This window comes from Lemur catta, chromosome 9, assembly GCF_020740605.2.
Source record: "Lemur catta isolate mLemCat1 chromosome 9, mLemCat1.pri, whole genome shotgun sequence".
Classification (NCBI taxonomy): Eukaryota; Metazoa; Chordata; class Mammalia; order Primates; family Lemuridae; genus Lemur; species Lemur catta.
The window spans coordinates 90,464,975-90,485,431 of record NC_059136.1 but is presented as its reverse complement, the minus strand read 5'-3'; the positions used below and the strand labels follow the sequence as shown (position 1 = coordinate 90,485,431).

Below are 20,457 nucleotides of genomic sequence, written 5' to 3'. Positions count from 1 at the left end.
TATTTTCCTTTGATTTTTAAAATACAGATAACAAGCTTTGTTAGAAATTGTTATCATTATTATTATTATTATTTGAAATAGTTTTTGTTCAAAGTTACGCTTTACAAAATAATCCTGGCTGGGTGCAGTGTCTCATGCCTGTAATCCTAGCACTTTGGGAAGCCAAAGCAGAAGGATTGCCTAAGGTCAGGAGTTCAAGACCAGCCTGGGCAACATAGCGAGACCCTGTCTCTACAAAAACTAGAAACACTAGCTAGACCTCCTGGCACACGCCTATAGTCCCAACTAGGCAGGAGGATCGCTTGAGCCCCAAGAGTTTGAGGTTGTACTGAGCTATGCGATCATGCCACTGCCCTCATGGCTGGGCAACAAAGTAAGACCCTGTCTCAATTTTTTTAAATAAAACAAAAATAAGTAATAATAATCCAAAGGAGTTTTGTCAGGTTACTAATTTAAAATAAAACCCACTGACATATTTGGGGGATGGAACACTGTTAAGTATTATTATCCAAATTGTTTTAAAGACTCAACACTAGAAATAAGTATCTGTGTAAAGCTCAGAAAAATATTATTTCCCTTTTTCGTGACTTAATATACATTATGTAAATTAATACAATATGTAGATTAATCAGGTGTATTTCTAAAGTCCAAAACACTCTTGATGTTGTTTAGTAGATACCACATTAGTACTTTTAAACTTACTTCCTTAACTTTATATTAGTGTCATCTTGATGTTATTGTTTCAGTCTTACTGTACTTAAAGAGTATTATCTACATTGAACATCCTTGTGCTCTAAATTTAAAATGATAGTACATGAAAAAACATAGTTGCTTGGTCAAAGTACTCACATTTAAATAAGGAATAGTGAAATGAATTTACAAATGATGCAAAACTGAACAGTGTTCACAGGATTATAATTGTATTTCACAAGGTACAGTCTTGCATTTCCACAGACAAGAATTATTATTTGCTTTACTATTTCCCACAAGTTAATCTCTGTCTCTACAACCTTTGAAAATGTGTAGGATGCAGTTAAAATAGTATTTAGAGGGAGATTATAACACTAAACATTTACTTGTATTAGGAAAAAGTTTGAAATCAACAACCTAATCTTTTACTTTAAACTAACCTAAATCTTTTACCTTTAATGTGTAAAAAGCACATTAAATCCAAGGTGAGCAAAAAAAGATGATAAAGAGAAAACCAATGAAACCAAAAGCTAGTTCTTAAGAAGATAAAACAAAACAGATACTGATCAGGAAAAAAGACACACATTACCAATATGAAGAATGGAAGGGTGGCAGGGCACAGTGGCTCACACCTGTAATCCCAGCACTTGGGGAGATGGAGGTGGGAGGATTGCTTTAGGTCAGGAGTTTGAGACCAGCCAGAGCAAAAGCAAGACCCCATCTCTACAAAAAAAAAATTAGAAAAATTAGCTGGGCACGGTGGCATGCACCTATAGTCCAAGCTACTCAAGAGGCTGAGGCAGGAGGATTGCTTGAGCCCAGGAGTTTGAGGTTGCAGTGAGCTATGATGATGCCACTGTACTCAGCAGGGGTGACAGAGCAAGACCCTGACCCCCACCAAAAAAAGAATGAAAGAGTGCTGTCATTATAAATCCTATAGATATGAAAAGAATAATAAGAGAGTATTGCGAATAAACTAAGTAAATGGAGAGATATACCATGTTCATGGATTGGAAAACTAAATATTAATATTCTTAAAATGTTAAGTTAGTCCCAGATTGTTCTAAATATTTATTATAATCCCAATCAAAATTCTGCAGATTTTTGGGGAGAGGGTAGATATTGACAAGCTGATGTTAAAATTTATATGCAGGCTGGTCCAACGGTAGGCGGTTATCAGAACTTATTAACATTAGTATCACTGATGACTGACTTTTAAAGAACTAAAATAAAAAGTAAAATTTATATGCAAATGCAGAGGCCATAGAATAGCCAAATTAACTGTGACAAAGAGGAACAATATTAAAGGATTTACTAATTTCACTAATGCTGATTTCCAGATTATTATAAAGCTAATGTAATCAATTTAGTCTGGTATTGGCATAGACAGATATAGATCAATGGAACAGAGTAAGTTCAGAAGTAGATCTATTCATATATGGTCAATTAATTTTTTGATAGTGGTGCTAATTCGGTTGGGGAAAGGGTAATCTTTTCATCAAATGTTGCTGAAACAATTGAATAGCCATGTGTAAAAATACGAACCTCAACCCTTACTTTGTACCATATACAAAAATTAGCTGTAAGTGAATCATAGACCTAAATGTAAGAGCTAAAACTATTAAAAATTTCTAAAAGAAAACATAAATCTTAGTATCCCTGATTTTGGCAAGCATTTCTTAAATGGGACAGGAAAAAAAGCATGAATTATATAAGAAAAAAAACAATAAATTATACCTTAACAGAATTTAAAACTTTTGTTCTTCAAAAGAGAGTTACACTAGGCCGGGCGCGGTGGCTCACGCCTGTAATCCTTACCCTTTGGGAGGCCGAGGCGGGTGGATCGCTCGAGGTCAGGAGTTCGAGACCAGCCTGAGCCAGACCCCGTCTCTACTAAAAATAGAAATAAAAATTACCTGGACAACTAAAAATATATATAGAAAAAATTAGCCGGGCATGGTGGCGCATGCCTGTAGTCCCAGCTACTCGGGAGGCTGAGGCAGTAGGATTGCTTAAGCCCAGGAGTTTGAGGTTGCTGTGAGCTAGGCTGACGCCACGGCACTCACTCTAGCCCGGGCAAACAAAAAAAAAAAAAGAGAGAGTTACACTATTGTACAACATGGTGACTGTAGTTAATGATGATATATTGTATTCTTGAAAAATGCTAAGAGAGTGGATGTTAAGTATTCTAACCACAAAATGATAACTATGTGAGATAATACATATGTTAATTAGCTGGATTTAACCAGTCCACAATGTATATATACTTCAAGACATCATGTTATACATGATAAATACATAGAATTTTTATCTGTCAAATAAATAAATTTGAAGGGAAAAAAAAAGACAGTTAAAAAAATAGGCCAGGCTCAGTGGCTTTTGGGAGGCAGAGGCAGGTGGATCACTTGAGGTCAGTAGTTCAAGACCAGTTTGGGCAACATAGCAAGATCCCTGTCTCTACAAAAAATAAAAATAAAAAAATTAGCCAAGCATGGTGGCTTGTTCCTATAGTCTCAGCTACTTAGACTGGGACAGGAGGATCACTTGAGCCCAAGCATTTGAAGCTGCAGTGACCTATGATCACACCACTGAATTCCAGCCTGGGTGACAGAGTGAGACCTTGTGTCTAAAAAAATAAAATTTATAGGCAAGCTACAGACTGGGAGAAAATATTTGTAAAACATATATCTCACAAAGGATTTGTATCTAGAATATATGAAGAATTCTTAACAGTTCATTAATAAGAAGACAACCCAGTTTTGTAAAATGATCAAAAGGTTTGAGCTGGCACTTCACTATGTAAGATGTATAGCTGGTGGGAATGTAAAATGATACAACCTCTTTGGAAAGCAATTTGGTTGTTTCTTTAGAAATTAAACCTGTATCTACCATACTCCCTACCATGGGTGGGGAAACTGCAGCCTTCTAATTTCAAGATTGTTCTTTTTTAAGCACCAAAGGAGGCAAGAAAAGCTTTATCTTTCACTGCTGCACCCTTTTTAATAAAAGGATTTGTTCTATAAAATTTGGATTCAGCCAAAAGGTGACACTTAAGGACCTAGAAGGCCACATGTGCCCTTAAGGCTGCTATCAGGCAGCCATTTTATTCCTAAATATTTACCCAACTATAAATAAATATGTTTTCATGCATCTACAGAAAGAATTATGCACAAATAACTCATAGCAGCTTTCTTTGTAATAGCCCCAAACTGGAAACAACCCAAATGTCAATTAACAGGTAAATAGATAAGGAAATTGTGATATAACTTTACAATGGAATACAACTCAGCAATAAAGAATAATTAATCATTGATACATAAAACAAAGTGGATGATTCTAAAAATAATTACACTGAGTGAAAAAACCTTGAGCAAAACTACTGTGTGATTACATTTATATGAAATCCTAGAAAAGGCAGACTAGTACACAGTGGCAGAAAGCAGATCATCAGCTGCCGAGGGCACAAGGGGAGGAAGGGATGAGGTACCAAGGGGTATGAGAAAACTTTTGGGGGACTAATGGCTTTTCAGGTATACATGTTCAAAAACTTAACCAAATTTTATATTTAATTACAGTTCTTTTATGTCGGTTATACCTCAATAAAGCTATTAAAAAGCTATAATATAATGAAATAACATTATACCGTATAGATCTTGTTTTAGAGTATTTTATTTTTATAGAAATTGAGGTTTGCTATTAAGAGAAAATAATTGTGACATTTGCATTAAAAAAAGCCAACTATTGATTACTTCTTTGTAAGGAGAAGTATCTGTTATCACGACATTCACTCAAGGCCTTTCTTAGGTATTCTTTCCTTGTTTAAATCATCTCACTGAACCTTTTTGAGGTTAAAGCTATTGGAGGAAAGCTTTAATCTTTCTACTATGGAATTATTCTACCATTCAATGTATGAAATAATAACAGATTATTTGGACAATATAGAGAATTTTCATACTTTTATCTTACCAGTTTTTTTCCTTGTGTCTGAAACATGAGTGACAACTTACTGGTGGCTTAAATTGATCACTTACCATAAGGAGCTGATAGTTCAAATGTGAAAAGGAAAAACAAGAGATGTCTCTAATGATTATAGATGGATAACCTTTATAATGAAGAGTATAATGAATGAGAAAGAACAGTGAAAAATAAATTGAGGTGATTATTATTGGATAAGGTGAGTTGGGGTAGACATCAAAATAGGGAATAAGCAATTTTTGGATTAGATACATTAAGCAGTAGGGAGCCAGTGAAGGGATTTGAGAAGGGTGGTGACCTAATCAGAGTGACAGATAACAGTTTTTGTTACTATGGCATTTTAAATTGGTCACATAAGAAATAGGAAGCAGGCCAGGCGCGGTGGCTCACACCTGTAATCCTAGCATTCTGGGAGGCCGAGATGGGCAGATCATTTGAGCTCAGGAGTTCAAAACCAGCCTAAGCCAGAGCGAGACCCCATCTCTACTAAAAAATAGAAAGAAATTAGCTGGACAACTAAAAATACACCTAAAAAATTAGCTGGGCATGATGGTGCATGCCTGTAGTCCCAGCTACTTGGGAGGCTGAGGCAGAAGGATTACTTGAGCCCAGGAGTTTGAGGTTGCTGTGAGGTAGGCTGACGCCATGGCACTCTAGCCAGGATGACAGAGCAGGACTCTGCCTCAAAAAAAAAAAAAAGAGGAAACAGAGCTTAAAAAGATGAAAGTTTTTAATAAAAGGATTATAATACAAACTTTAAACAAAAAGGGGACATAAATTTAAAAAATGGTTTCGGAGAAAAAGGTATGTAAGTAATGTAAGCAACTTGAATGGGATTCATAGGGAGTAAAAAGTCAAAGCCAACAGTATGATTTTATTCCCGGAAAACTGACGTGTTTTTATCATTTTATTTTATTTTTTGCATGAAGAAGACATAGTTTTACATATTTCTATTTTTTTAAATCTCTGTGTTTAAATTGATAGCAACCAATGGAAAAAAACTGTGAGATACATGCCCAACTTTTATATTATTTTTAATTACATTTTTAAAAGAATGTCCAAATTATAGATTGAATATGTAAAAATTCTACTATTATTTATCTTTGGAGTTTTATGCTCAAGAATAGGAAACACATTTTAAGGAAGAAACTGCCAAACTACAGAAATATACCCAGAATTGTGGTGAATATAAAAGCTATGTAATTTAATAAATATAAAAAATCAAGAATATTCTTTCAACATAATTTATGTTCTTGACCATGTTCACACAAGGAGTAAAAAAAATAAATAAAAAATAAAAAAATAAATGTAATTTATGTATCAGACATGATAGTAACTTTGGACTGGTAGTCATAGATGTAATAGCAAATATATTTCAAGAGGCTAGTCTTGAACTAATGTCACAGATGGCAGAATCAGAATTAATGACTATTGGATATTATAATAAGGAAGTTTTAAACTCAATATTAGGAAAGCTCTTTAAATTCTAAGAGTTGTCCTAATATAGAACAAGTAAAGTAGATAGGAAATATTATATTGATGGACATATCTGTTTGTAGTCTTTTCTTATCCTAAATCATACCATTAATGCTCTTAGAGCATATCATGTAGTCAGGACTGGAAGGAGAAACAGAAAAGGAGAGGGAGAGGGGAGGGAGAAAGGCAGGCATGGAGAGGAAGAGGGAAATAGGAAGAAGACAAGGAAGAGAAGGAGAAGGAGGAGGAGGAAAAAGAAGAGGAAGAAATAAACCACCACCACCAATAACAAAAAATGCTTAAAGAATTACTATTGTCTACTAAGTTAAGTGAATACTCTTGGCTTTGCCCTAATTTCCTCACTAACTTTTACCACACAATAAAATTGGACAGCACAAATTTTGCTGAACTTCGTAAGTTTATTTTCTCACTCTCACTGCTACATACATTATTATTTCAACCTACCATCATCCATGGCCTCATCTATTATATTGGTCATTAATGTCTTTACTTCCGCTTTTACTTCCATTAAAGTGTGTTTCCTGTACATCCACTATAGTTATTTCTTTTAAATATCACATTGTGTCCTTTCTTTGCTGAGGCCTTTTTTTTTTTTTTTTTTTTTGAGACAGAGTCTCACTTTGTTGCCCGGGCTAGAGTGAGTGCCATGGCGTCAGCCTAGCTCACGGCAACCTCAAACTCCTGGGCTCAAGCGATCGATCCTACTGCCTCAGCCTCCCGAGTAGCTGGGACTACAGGCACGTGCCACCATGCCCGGCTCATTTTTTTTTTTTTCTATATATATTTTTAGTTGGCCAAATAATTTCTTTCTATTTTTAGTAGAGACAGGGTCTCGCTCAGGCTGGTCTCGAACTCCTGACCTTGAGCAATCCACCCGCCTTGACCTCCCAGAGGGCTAGGATTACAGGCGTGAGCCACCGCTCCCAGCCTGCTGAGGCTTTTTTAAAAGCAACTTTTTACTAAGTACATATTCAAATACAGTATCTTTAAAGTTTTTTAATTTGACCTATAGTAAGAAATACATTTTACATCATGGCCTAGTATATAAATTGTGTGTGCACCTACATACATAACAAAACTTTCACAAATTATACTTGTATATGTAAAACAAAAATTTTTATGAAACTCTTATATTTTCTATTCTGTTTCTTTTTTTAAATTCTGGTTATGACCTACTAAAGTGATTTTACAATTCACTGCATCATGACAGTTTGAAAAATAATCTCCTGGAAAAGTTTTAGCACATATACACAGAAAAATATATAAAGTGTTTATTGTAACATTGTTTATAATAATAAGAAATTATAAGTAACTTTGTCTAATGGAAAATTAAAAATAAGTTGTATTGCATTCATTTAGTAGAATATGATACAGCAGTAAAAAGTTAAGAAACTAGATCAATGTGTATTATGTGAATAAATTTGAAAAACGTAATGTTGACCAAAATTAATGAGTTGTAGAACAGTAGCTACATCTGAATTTTTTTAAACTTGCAAAAGAAATGCTATTTATGGTTATAAATACGGAGTGTAAATATAAAAACAACCATGAGAATGAAAACACCAAGTTGAAGTAGTGTTACCTTTGGGGTAAGAGGGAGGAAAATGGGATCAGGAACACATGCACAGGAGGCAATTTAGCTGCTATTGATTTTGTTTCTTAAAGGGAAAGAAACTTAAAATCTGTTAATATGTCAAAGCTAGCTGTAAGTAAATGGATATTATTAATATATGATTATACATGCTTTTCTGTGTATGAATATTGTGTGATAGTAATAAGTATAAAGAAAACTATAATAAATACTGTATAATTGTAAAGTTTTTAAACTTTTACAATAAAACACACTTGAAAGAGACTGCCACTTTCCCCCCCACCTCATGAATACAATTCTGACGTGATAAAAATGAATATCCCTGCTCTTATCCAAAATTTCTGGTTTCCTAAGGAAGAGGGGTGAACCAGCCCAGGTCAGAAACAGAGCACTTCAAAACTCCCATGCTGATCAGTGATTTAATCTCTCTCTCTCTATCTACCCCACCCCTTTTTTATAACGGTTTTTCTTTAAGAAGAAACTAGGAATTAAACCAACTAGGATTAATAATCTAATGTTTCTTTACCACTTTGGATTTTACTAAACAATTTCCTATAGCTTCTGAGTGTTATATTTTAATCACCTTCATAGAAACTCAATCAGTCTGGCCAACAGATGAGGGAGACTAGTATAGTACTGCTCTTTCAAATTGTTATTTTCAGCAAAATGGTTTGCTTGTTTGGGAAGCCACTTTACTCAAAGTGTAGGGTATTGGACTAGAGGTTCCCTTAGGTTGTTGCTAGTTCTAGCATTCTGGGACTCTAACTCAGAATCTTTCTTCTGTTGGATTATTAGTTCTTTGAAACTAGAAAGTGTATTCTAAACACTTTGACCTTCGTAATACCCAGGATAATGCAGTTAATTACTATATGTTAAAAATTAGTTGAAAGAATGGTCAGTACAACTTTGAATCCCATGGTGCACTTTCCCCAGATGCCTGTATTTGTACCATTTTGGATAATAACATGATACTTTCTTTCCCATGTTTAGTGATTTAGAATCCAGAAGAGAAGTAAAAAAAGAAGAAGGTGAAGCTTTTGCCCGAGAACATGGACTTATCTTCATGGAAACTTCTGCTAAGACTGCTTCCAATGTAGAAGAGGTAAGTAAGAGGCCCTTTTAAATGTTCATCATCTTTTTATGTAATAGAAATGTTTAAATGCCTTCATATTTATTTATTGGTATTTCTTTCATAAGTTTTTAGTCTCTGCTAGCCTTTGAATATCATAAAGTAGGAAAATTTTGTCCCTTTAAAAATTCATCTTCTATCAGACCCTTAAATTATATTCTGAGCCTTCTCTTGAGTCCTTAATGCTGTAACACATCTTTGTACATATTTTCCCTAAAATCCAACAATATTTTGTATTGCATAGCAGGGAAAAAAAGGACGCTAATGAAATTTACAAATGTTTCAAGACAACAAACAAATGTAGCTATTTGTATCTACTTCTGCTTTTAAATAAGGAAAGTATTATGTTATTGCTAAGTAGCATTATACAAAGTATGAAAATTCTGCTATCTTTAATAGATGAAATTTGCAGTATCTCAATTATTTCCATTGATCAACCTGAACTATTGGAAGTTTTTGAACACATTATGTTCTTTTATGCTGTATGTGTTTAGATACGGTATTTATATACAATAAGTAGATGATTGGACAGTTGATCTTCTCTAAGGTAAATATATTACTATGCTATTATTCTATTAAAATAGGAAATGAGGCTAAGAAATCAAATAGTTTACCCAAAGTAATGCTTAGTTCCCACCTTCTGAGTGAGAGGCCGGGCGTGGTGACTCATGCCTATAATCCTAGCACTCTGGGAGGCCGAGACGGGCGGATCGTTTGAGGTCAGGAGTTCTAGACCAGCCTGAGCAAGAGCAAGACCCCATCTCTACTAAAAAAATAGAAAGAAATTAACTGGATAACTAAAAAATATATATATACATATATATATATATACATACATATATATACATACATATATATATATATATATATATATATATATATATAAAATTAGCCAGGCAGTGTGGTGCATGCCTGTAGTTCCAGCTACTCGGGAGGCTGAGGCAGAAGGATTGCTTGAGCCTGGGAATTTGAGGTTGCCGTGAGCTAGGCTGCCATGGCACTCTAACCTGGGCAACAGAGTGAGACTCTGTCTAAAAAAAAAAAAAAAAAGCACAACTGCAGAAAGGGATCCTAAAAAACAAATGATTGAAGAATCTCATTGTTCTAAGGCAAACAGAGGACAGGATCCTAGCCAGCAGCTAGCACTGTGCCCTTCATAGTAAGCAGTCAGTAAATACTTATTAAAAATGATACTTGGAGCTCTTCTAATTAACCCTTGAATCCAGAAATTGACTATAGCAATTCTACAGCATTGGTATTTTTACTGAAAAATTCTTTCTTAATTAACATATTATACAGTCATGCATTGCTGTACAACAAGGATACATTCTGAGAAATATGTTATTAAGCAATTACATCGTCGTGCAAACATAGAGTATGCTTACGTGAACCTGATGGTGTAGCTTACTACACACCAGCTATAGACCTTGGTAGTTGAGCAATGACACAACAGTGATTTTCTCTGGTTTTCTTTTTGCCTCATACCTCAGACTGGATGCTAGAGAAACTGGCAACCTAGAAAGGCCAACGGGTACAGGAAAAAAAAAAAAGAAGGCTATTCTGACCAAAGGACCAGGAAAAAGGCCCTGGCAAGATAGAAAGCTCTTAGAAAATAACCATTCTGCTACTGCCAAACATCACAGAAAAACTTGTGATGCCGCTTCTAGCATCACCAGGCTATGATGATGTTCCCCCACCTTCACCTTGCAGTAATGAAGTAGCACCCCTCCACTACCACCGTCATTTCCCTGTTGGAGTAGTATCAGAAGAAGAGAACTAAAGCAAAGGCTGAATTAAGATCCAGAGTCTCATAACATAGTATCCAAAATGCCCAGGTTTCAATAGAAAATTACTTACCATACTAGAACCAGGAAGATCTTAAATTGAATGAAAAAAAAAAAGATAATCGATGCCAACAGTGAGATGACAGAGATACTAGAATTATCTAACAAAGATTTTAAAGCAGACATTATAAAAATGCCTCAACAAACAATTAGGAACATACTTGAAACAAATGAACAGTAGTCTTAGCAAACAAAGAGGAAGTTTCAGCAAAAGAAATACAAGATAAAAATAAGAACCAAATAGAAATTTTAAAACTCAGTGGATGGACTTAACAGCAGAATGGAGGGGACAGAGAAAAGAAATAGTGAACTGTATGATAGAACAATAGAAACTAGCCAGTATAAACTGCAGACAGGATATAGACCAGAAGAAACAAATGAACAGTGCCTCAGGTACCTATGGGACTATAACAAAAACTATTATATGATATGTCCTAAGTCCCATAAGGAGAGGACAAAGAGGATGGCTCTGAAAAAATAAAGAAATAATGGCTGAAAACTTTCCAAATATGGCAAAAAATATACATGTACAAATTCTAGAAGCTGAGCCAACCCCAAACAGGATAAACCCAAACAAATCCACACCAATACAAACCTCTGTATAGTCAAATCTCTGAAAGTAAAGGACAAAGAAAACATCTTGAAAACAATGAGAAACAATACCCTACCTGTAGGAGAAGAGCTAATCTAATAATGGTAGATTTCTCATCAGAAACCATAGAGGCCAGAGGAAATGGCATAACATTTTTCAAGATCTGAAAGAAAAGAACTGTCATCCCAGAATCCTATGTCAAGGGAGGTTAGGTTTCTACAGTAAACCTGATTTTGTACAATGACAACACTAGTAGACTGTGTGATTAGTTATGTATATGTAATGCAATTCCTGGAGCTACTATTTTAAAAGTTACACAAAGAGATACCTTAAAAAACAATAAATCAAGTTTTGGAACTCTAAAAAAATGTTCAGTTAACCCACAGGAAGCAGGAAAAAGAAAATAAAAAGCAGAAGACAAAGTGAAATGGCAGACTTAAGCCCTCACACATCAATAATTACATGTAATGTAAATTGTCTAAATACACCAATCAAATTATAGAGATTGGCAGAGAGAATTGAAAAACATGACTTGACTATACGGTGTCTACAAAAAACTCACTTCAAATATAAGAATACAGTTGGGTTGAAAATAAAATGGGAAAAGATAGATCATATAAACATTAATCAAAAGAAAACAGGAGTGGCTGTATTAATATAAGATAAAAGACTTAAGAGCAAAAATTTTACCAGAGATAAGTAGGGCATTACATAATGATAAAAGAATCAGTCCACTGAAAAGATGTAACAATCCTAAATATGTATCAGATAACAGAACTATAAGATAATGTAAAGCAAAAACTGATGGAGCTGAGAGAAGAAATAGAAAAATCCATAATTATGGATGGAGACTTAAGCATCCCTTAGGTGCCCTCAGAACATATACCAAGATAGACCACATTCTGAACCATAAAATAAACCTCAATAGATTTAAAACTATTGAAGTCATATGGAGTATATTCTCTAATCACAATGAAATTAAACTAGAAATCAACAGATTACCAGACAAATCTATAGACATTGGAAACTGAACAATATACTTCTAATCTCAAAGAGGGAGTCTCAAAAGAAATACAAAAACACATTGAACTAAATGAAAATACAGCATATCAATTTGTGGAAAATAGCTAAAGCAGTGTCACAGGAGGGAAATTTATAGCATTAAATGTACATAGTAGAAAAGAGAAAGTCTAAAATCAGTAATTTTAACTCCTGCCTCAAGAATCCACAGCAAAATAAACCACAAAAAGAAAAACAAACTCAAAGCAAATAGAAGGAAGGAAATAATAAAAACCAGAAATCAATGAAATTGAAAACAAAAATCAGGGAAACAAGAGCTGGATGTTTTTTTTCCCTAGCTCTAAACATGCTATTATCATTTATCCTTTTTGTTGTTCACTGGGGAAGTACACCTGTAAATGTAATAGTACAAGTACCCCCCAGAGTTCGTCTCCTAAATGTCAATGAAATAAAGAAGCCAATTTCAACCAAAATTTTTTCTTATCTATATGGTGTTCCCATAGGAACAGGAGACTGGAACTCCTTTTTTACATTTTCAGTTCCTGTTACTGATTTTTTTCAATGTAATATTTGGATGCTATACATGTTTAATAATAATAATGCAGTTGGATATTCATAGGGCACTTTATCAAAGTTCTTTCACGTATATTATCCCAATTTTCCAAGGGCTCAAACCCAGGTGTTGAAGTTCCCCATTTCATTCTTCTTTATATTGTGCTACACAATAGAGAATAGCCATAATAAAGATTAGTCTGTCCTTTGAGGAGCTTTCATTAAAATGATCACTTCTGCAAGGGTTCCATGGACACATAAGTTTAGGAGTAGCTGGAGTGAGTGCATCCCTCTTTTAGAAAACCAGAATTCACAATAGTATGTTGATTTCTGAGAACCCACTGTTAAAAAAGTTACCAACCTTTATTCAATCCAGAGTTTTCCAAGTGTGACTTAGCCATACTCCAAATTGGAACTGGTGGGAGGATGAATAATATCTGTTAACATACCATGGACTGATGTCTCTTTTATTTTCCTTGCTCTTTAACTTCATGGTAACATAGAGGTTGTGGCGGGGGGGGGGGGGGCTTGGACAGTACCCTTTTTCTAAGCTCAGAATGTCTCATATGATTTTTTTTCAAATTAGTTGTATTTTTGAGCAGTGCTTCTCAAAAATCAGTGTGCATACAGATCACCTAAGAATTCTGTTAAAATGCACATTCATGCCTAATTCAGTAGGTCTGTGGTGTGGCCTGTGAGGCTGCATTTGCAATCAGCCCTCAGCTAACCTAGATGCTGCTGATCCGGGGTCACTCTCCAGGGAGCTCTGAGGGATGTGGAGAGGCCCATCGGCCCTGTCGCCTTACAGGAGAATCTGGCAGAGTGTGCTCCCTCCATCTCCCCAGAGGCCTTGTTTCAGATCTTCTCCTCTTCATCCCTTCATTCTCTGTTGGTTCTTGGCTCCCAGGATATAATCAAGTTTCAGCCATCTTAAAAATATTAGATCATTAAATATGAAATGCCCAATTTCAAATGGAAAGTGTAGTTTATTATATCTCAAACAAGAAGCAGTACAGTTAATCAAAGTATACACCTAAGCTATCGACACAGTTTTACCATCTTAACAGTAGCTTGTTTATGCCAGCAGCAGAGAAGCCTGGAGAGCAAGTGGTAATGAAATCGCGAAAGGCATTTTTCCACAGCTTGTTGAGAATTAAATATTTTTCCTTGCAAGAAGTAATCCAAGTGGTCAGTTGGTGCAAAATCTGGATGACAGAGAATTTCTAAGTCCAGCTTCTGTAGTTTGAACAGCGTTGTTTGTGCGACATGTGGTGGAGCGTTGTCTTGCAAGAGGATTGGCCTGTCTCTGTTGACCAGTGTTGGCTGCTTAATTGCAAGCATCCTCATCATTTCATCCAATTGGTTACAGTAGACATCTGCTGTAATCGATTGGCCAGGTTTCATGAAGCTATAGTGGATAATACCAGCACTGGACCACCAAACAGGCACCAGTAGCTTTTTTGGATAAATATTCAGTTTTGGACTGTGTTTCAACACTTCATCTTTATCCATCCATTGTGCTGAATGCTTGCGATTGTCAAAAAGAATCCATTTTCATCACACGTAACAATGTCATAGGAATGATTTGCCTTTATGTCATGACAACAAAGAAAGGCACGCTTCGTGACGATTTCTCTTCTGACACTCTTTTAATTCATGTGGTACCCGTCTATCCAGCTTCTTTACCTTGCCAATTTGTTTCAAATGGTCCAATATTGTTGGAATAGGAACATCAAATCTTGCTGCTAATTCAGGTGTAGGTTGAGATGGATTCACTTCCACTACAACTTTGAGCTCATCGTTATCCACCTTGGTCTCAGGTTGCCTACGTGGCTCATTTTCAAGATTAAAATCACCGGAACAGAACTTCTCAAACCATCGATGTACTGTGTGGTTCATTAGCCACATCCTTCCCAAACACTTCATTGATATAACTCTCTGCACTGCATTGTTTCCATGACGGAACTCATATTCAAAAATAACACGAATTTTTGACTTATCCATGGTTTCACAAAAATTGCTCTAAAAGAAAATTTGAAAGATAATCACAAGCCAAAACATATGTTTGAAAGAATGAGGATGTACCTTCACAAGAAACATAAAACAAGAAGTGTCAAAGTGAAATGTCATAGATAGCACCTGTCAAACTTATTGCTTAAGGATGTCAAACATTTCATACTTATCAACCTACATAAAATCCTATCGTTCTGTTTCTCCTGGATATGTTCACTTCCAGCTTCTTTTTTTTTTTTTTTTTTTTTTTTTTCAGACAGAGTGTCACTTTGTTGCCCAGGCTAGAGTGAGTGCCGTGGCGTCAGCCTCGCTCACAGCAACCTCAAACTCCTGGGTTTAAGCAATCCTACTGCCTCAGCCTCCCGAGTAGCTGGGACTACAGGCATGTGCCACCATGCCCGGCTAATTTTTTCTATATATATTTTTAGTTGTCCAGATAGTTTATTTCTATTTTTTTTTTTAGTAGAGACGGGGTCTCGCTCAGGCTGGTCTTGAACTCCTGACCTTGAGCGATCCACCCGCCTCGGCCTCCCAGAGGGCTAGGATTACAGGCGTGAGCCACCACGCCCGGCCAACTTCCAGCTTCTTTTAAGAGGTGTCTCCATTTCCTTGTTCTTTTTCACTCCTCATTTCACAGTCGGACATCCTCCACCATGGCCAGGGTCATCCTGGACTTTCTAAAAGCCACACCTAACAAATGCTTTTATAGTCTTACGTTGCACAGTCCTTTGGGGTATCTGATACTTTTGATTACTTTTCTGTAAACTTCCTTAGCTCCACGACACCATTTTCTCCTCTTTTTTTGTGCCTCACTGGCCTTCCCCAGACTCCTTTACCAGCTCTTTTTTCCACTTTGAGATGTCTCCTAAATCCATGACTTCAGGTACCTATTTAGGCTGTATATTCAGCTCCACGCTGACAGCTTCTGCCTAGACAGCTCTGCATGAGTGGTCTTCAGACCCTTCCAGTTTAAAACATCCAGCCTGAACTAACAGCCCTTCTCTGCTCTAGTTTGCAAATCTTCTATATCCTCTATTTTATAGTGTTTCTTTCTCTTACCCCTTCACATTGATTTATTCAATTAATATGTTATCACTTTCCACCTATTATTATTTCTACCCATTAAATGTCTTTGCATATTGGCCTCTATCATAGTTTTCTCCTAATTGGGCTTCCTGTCTTCATTTTTCAATTCTTCATTTTCAGTCCACTATGGCCTGTGGAATCTTTCTAAAAATGAAAATTGAATGTCACTCTCTCATTTTATTTAAGCCGCACAGCAGTTCCCCACAGCTTCAGCATCAGACTTCTTGGCGTGGCAAACAAGGCCCTGTGATTGCTAGCCCCTCACAACATGTTCCATTTGAAACTAAGCTGATCAGCTTCATAGTGCTCTCTCCCTTCCTCCACAAAAGTGTTCTCTGTACTCGCAGGGTCCGCCCTTCCTACCTGATCCTTCAAGGGTATGTTCAAATCCAATACCTCCTCTGGAGTGCCTTCCACGACACCTCCATCTTCCCTCCAGCACCAGCCACCACAGGTGTCAGAATTGATGGGCTCTTTTCTCTGTACTCACTCCTGTGTCATCCTGGGCGCGAATTCACCTTGACACTCTATCATTGTGCTTGTTTGTCATTGCACCCACCGTAAGGATAGAGTTCCTTAAAGACACAGACTCTTCCTCTCTGATCCCACACATGGTAGATAACAAAAGTTTAGGTGGCTAAGTATTTATTTGCTTCAACCTTACTCCTCCTCTTTCCATCTTTAGTCAGGTTATGCTTTGGTCCCTCTTGTTACACGTGGGTGGAATTCTGCCCTAAACCTATCTTTGCCCTAAGCAATCTCAAACAGGAGATTTTGAACAGATTGGCTCTTCCTTTGATCAGGTGCTTCCTCCTGCAGCAAACCTCTGGTCTTTGTGGTACGAAAAGCCTTTTTAGACCAAGAAATAACTGTGTCATGATGTCACCTGTGGTAGCCTAGCTGAGGCACCCCTTCCCAAAAACCTTATGCCATCTTTCTGGAGATTTCAAAATACCCCAGAAGTGATATATTTGCTTCTATAATTCCTCCCCTGTTTTTCTTTGTGTGTTTTCACTCTAAATTGAGAACTCATTCTCTCAGAATTGTGTTACTAAAACTTATAGTAGTATATTCCCTCCAGGACCTTTGAAGGCTTAATAAAAGTAATTGAGGTGTGAATAATGATTTAACTTGCCATTTGCAAAGCAGTTATCACTTAGATATTCTTCTCAGTCTTTCAGCTATTTGACAGGTTCTTTTTTCCCTGGTATTCATCAATTTTAGCTAAAATTAAGATTGGAGGCCGGGTGCAGTGGCTCATGCCTGTAATCCTCTGGGAGGCTGAGGTGGGTGGATCACTCGAGGTTAGGAGTTCGAGACCAGCCTGAGCAAGAGTGATACCCCATCTCTACTAAAAATAGAAAGAAATATCTGGCCAACTAAAATATATATAGAAAAAATTAGCTGGGCATGGTGGCGCATGCCTGTAGTCCCAGCTACTTGGGAGGCTGAGGCAGGAGGATCGCTTAAGCCCAGGAGTTTGAGGTTGCTGTGAGCTAGGCTGATGCCATGGCACTCACTTAGCCAGGGCAACAAAGTGACACTCTGTCTCAAAAAAAAAAAAAAAAAAAGATTGGAAATTCACATGAAACCAGAAAATGTAAACAGTAAAAAAATTTTTGAGGCAAAAATCACAAGGATTTTTGGAAGGAGTCCTTTCCCTAGCCCACCATAATCTTTTGATAAACATCATGACATAGATCTAGTAATTTAAAATGTCTTAAACTATTTGAAAAATCGGGCTGAAAATTCCTGGCTTAGCTACTAAAGTACTGAAGAAACAGCCAAGATGTTAGCTGAAAATACAGCCAGCTAACCCTAAAACAGATTGCAGTAACCCGCCAAGCCACCTAAACTGACAGGGTAGAGGAATTTCCATGTCTGGGGAGAATACATAATAAGACATTATTAACCAGGAAGAAGACCAGTTTCAAGGCCCCTCATTAATACTTGTGTTGTGTCCCAGTACTTGATAATCTATAGACCTAATTTGCATTGAGAGACCATCTTGGGCTTTGTTGTAAGTGGTGGAACAGGTACTTTTATATAGCTGGAATGTGGTTGTAAACTGAAGGCTTTATTGTCCCCTTAAGCCTGTTCTCAGTGTCAAGCTCATGAATGCTGAGGCATACCACACGACTTCACCGGAAACCTGACTTGGCCTTAGCAGCCTTCCAGCATCCCTTGAGGACAGCTTCGTTTGAGAAGCATTTGCCACTCTCCTCTACATCTCTGAACACTTTGCTGGCTGAGCATAAGCCTCTCCACCTTTAATTTGGCCATCACCGTAGGAACTTCATGGATGATCCTAACTCTTAACGTTGAGAATTACATCCATTTTCTCTACTTCTGAACCAGGGTACCTAAACATTACCTAAGAAAATCATGCTGCTATGTGCATATCATACACTTACACACTCACATTGATCTATAGTGTATATTCACATAGGGCACACAGTTATGTCCCACATGGGTACGACATAAGCTTTAGAATTCTTTGTCTAAAAGGAATTTTTCACTCCCTCCCCGAAACTTGGTTTTCTTCCTTTTTAATTTATCACAATTCATGGTATACCTTTTTGTCTCACAAAATTGGAGTCATTCTTAAACACCTTAGGAGTTTACCCTATCATTTACCAAGTGCCGTTAATTTCTTCAGAATGGATGTTAAGTTTGAGCTTTGCTTTCCATTCTTGTTGCCACCATATGAATTGGTCAGGCCTTTATTTCTTACCCAGGTTATTGTTGTAGACTCCTCACTGGTCTCCCTGTTGCCAGCCTTGCCCCCTTAGGATTCATCTTCTAGACTCTCCTCTGATTTTGTCCCTCACCTGCTTCCTACCTTTTCAGGGTTCCTTCATACCTATAAGGCCACCTCTCTAACCTCATTTCACGTGCCTTCTTGTCGCCAGTTTCCAACAGATCTGAGCTAAAAAAATCTTCCCCTCTGTCCAGAATGCTTTTTCTTCCACTCAGTTTTCCTAGTAATGAGTGGGAAGCTTACCTGTCCTTCAGGCTTTTGCTCTCAGGGCCTCCTCTGTTATTCAGAAGTGGTCATGCCTCCGTACGCCTCTAACAACTGGAGGTTGTCCTGCTGTGTTCCCATTTCGGATTATATCTGTCCTGTACTGCCTCATCCTTGAGGTTTAAAATATTCATATTTACCTAAGTGTCTGTAGTGCCTCGTACAAATCAAGCACTCAGTAAATGCTTATAGACTGGAAAAACTAAATTACTAAGAAATTACACATATTTTTATGTCATCTCTGACAGAAAGTGGGAACAGGAAATTCTTAAATACTGTAATCTTCAAACCTTTCTAATCTAATCCAGTTCCTTCCCCTGTTAATTTCTCTGCTAAAATTCCTTAAGATTTGTTTAGGCCACCTTCTTTTTTTCCTTACAAGAATTCACTGGTGATGTTAATTTTTGTAAAGGACAGGAAGGAGACAAAGGACAGAAATCATAAATTTCATATAGTTCTAAAAATAGTACCAGAAATCTAAAATAATTTCTAAATAGAAAACTTTTGAAGGATTTGGGAAGTATGTGCCTTTTATGTTTGATTTTGACTGCAACATAAACAAAATAAATGAAAATTCCTTTGATTTGTATTAAAGGTAAGTGATCTTAATAAAAGAAAGATGTTACGTTATGTGGTGAGAAGAATAGTAGAATATTAGATTCTAATCCTGCTTCTGCTGTAATTGCATGTGGTCTCAGGCAAGTCATTTCTCCTTTTGCAGCTCAATCACATCTATAAAATAAGAGTTACTATCAGATCAGTAGGTTTAGCAAGGCCCTCTTTCTTCCAGGGAAACACAGGGAAACTCCGTGTGAGAGAAGTACAAGCAGAGCACCGCTACCTTACTTAGAACTGGGGACACTGTGGAGAATGTAAAGCACAAAATTTGAAAGGTTTTCTTATTTAAACTCTATAATTTGAAGGGGTTTCTTATTTAAACTCCTGAGTTTATATAGCATAACTTAGATTTGTTATCCAAGCCCTTATGCTCAGATTTTCCCAACTAGTCTACTATTCTTTTCATAGGACTTTCCTATCTTCGCATAAATCTAAGTCTTATCTCAATATATTTTATTCTTTAGGGCTCACTGTAAACATTATGTGTTGCTAATTCACTTTTTCACTGTTTAGTTTTACTTAATCAAGATAATTTGGATTGACCGAAGAGCATTGATCTCCACTTCTCTCCTTTACACTGCAGTGTTTGCAGCGCGCATTAACATTTAGCACTTGTACTCCCTTCTGCTCCTGTTGTTCCCCATATGTCATTGCACCCAAACGTTCATGACAGCAGCTGACACACAGTCAGCACTTACTACTTACTTGTCAAGCACTGTTTTCAGTGCTTTACATTAATCCTCCCCAAAATCCTATGAAGTAAGCACCATTATTTTCATTTTATAGAGAGGTTAAGCACTGATTCCAAAGCAACACAGCTAGTAA

At 36.6% G+C, this 20,457-nt stretch overlaps 1 protein-coding gene across 1 annotated transcript in view; it reads left to right on the top strand.

The window, feature by feature from the left end:
- The window catches only part of RAB2A (RAB2A, member RAS oncogene family), an 87,788-nt gene that overhangs the window by 59,576 nt on the left and 7,755 nt on the right, over positions 1-20,457 (top strand). Inside the window, exon 6 of the mRNA XM_045560967.1 lies at positions 8,744-8,855. Within this exon, the coding sequence (XP_045416923.1) occupies positions 8,744-8,855 (112 nt within the window). The remainder of the gene's footprint in view (positions 1-8,743; positions 8,856-20,457) is intronic.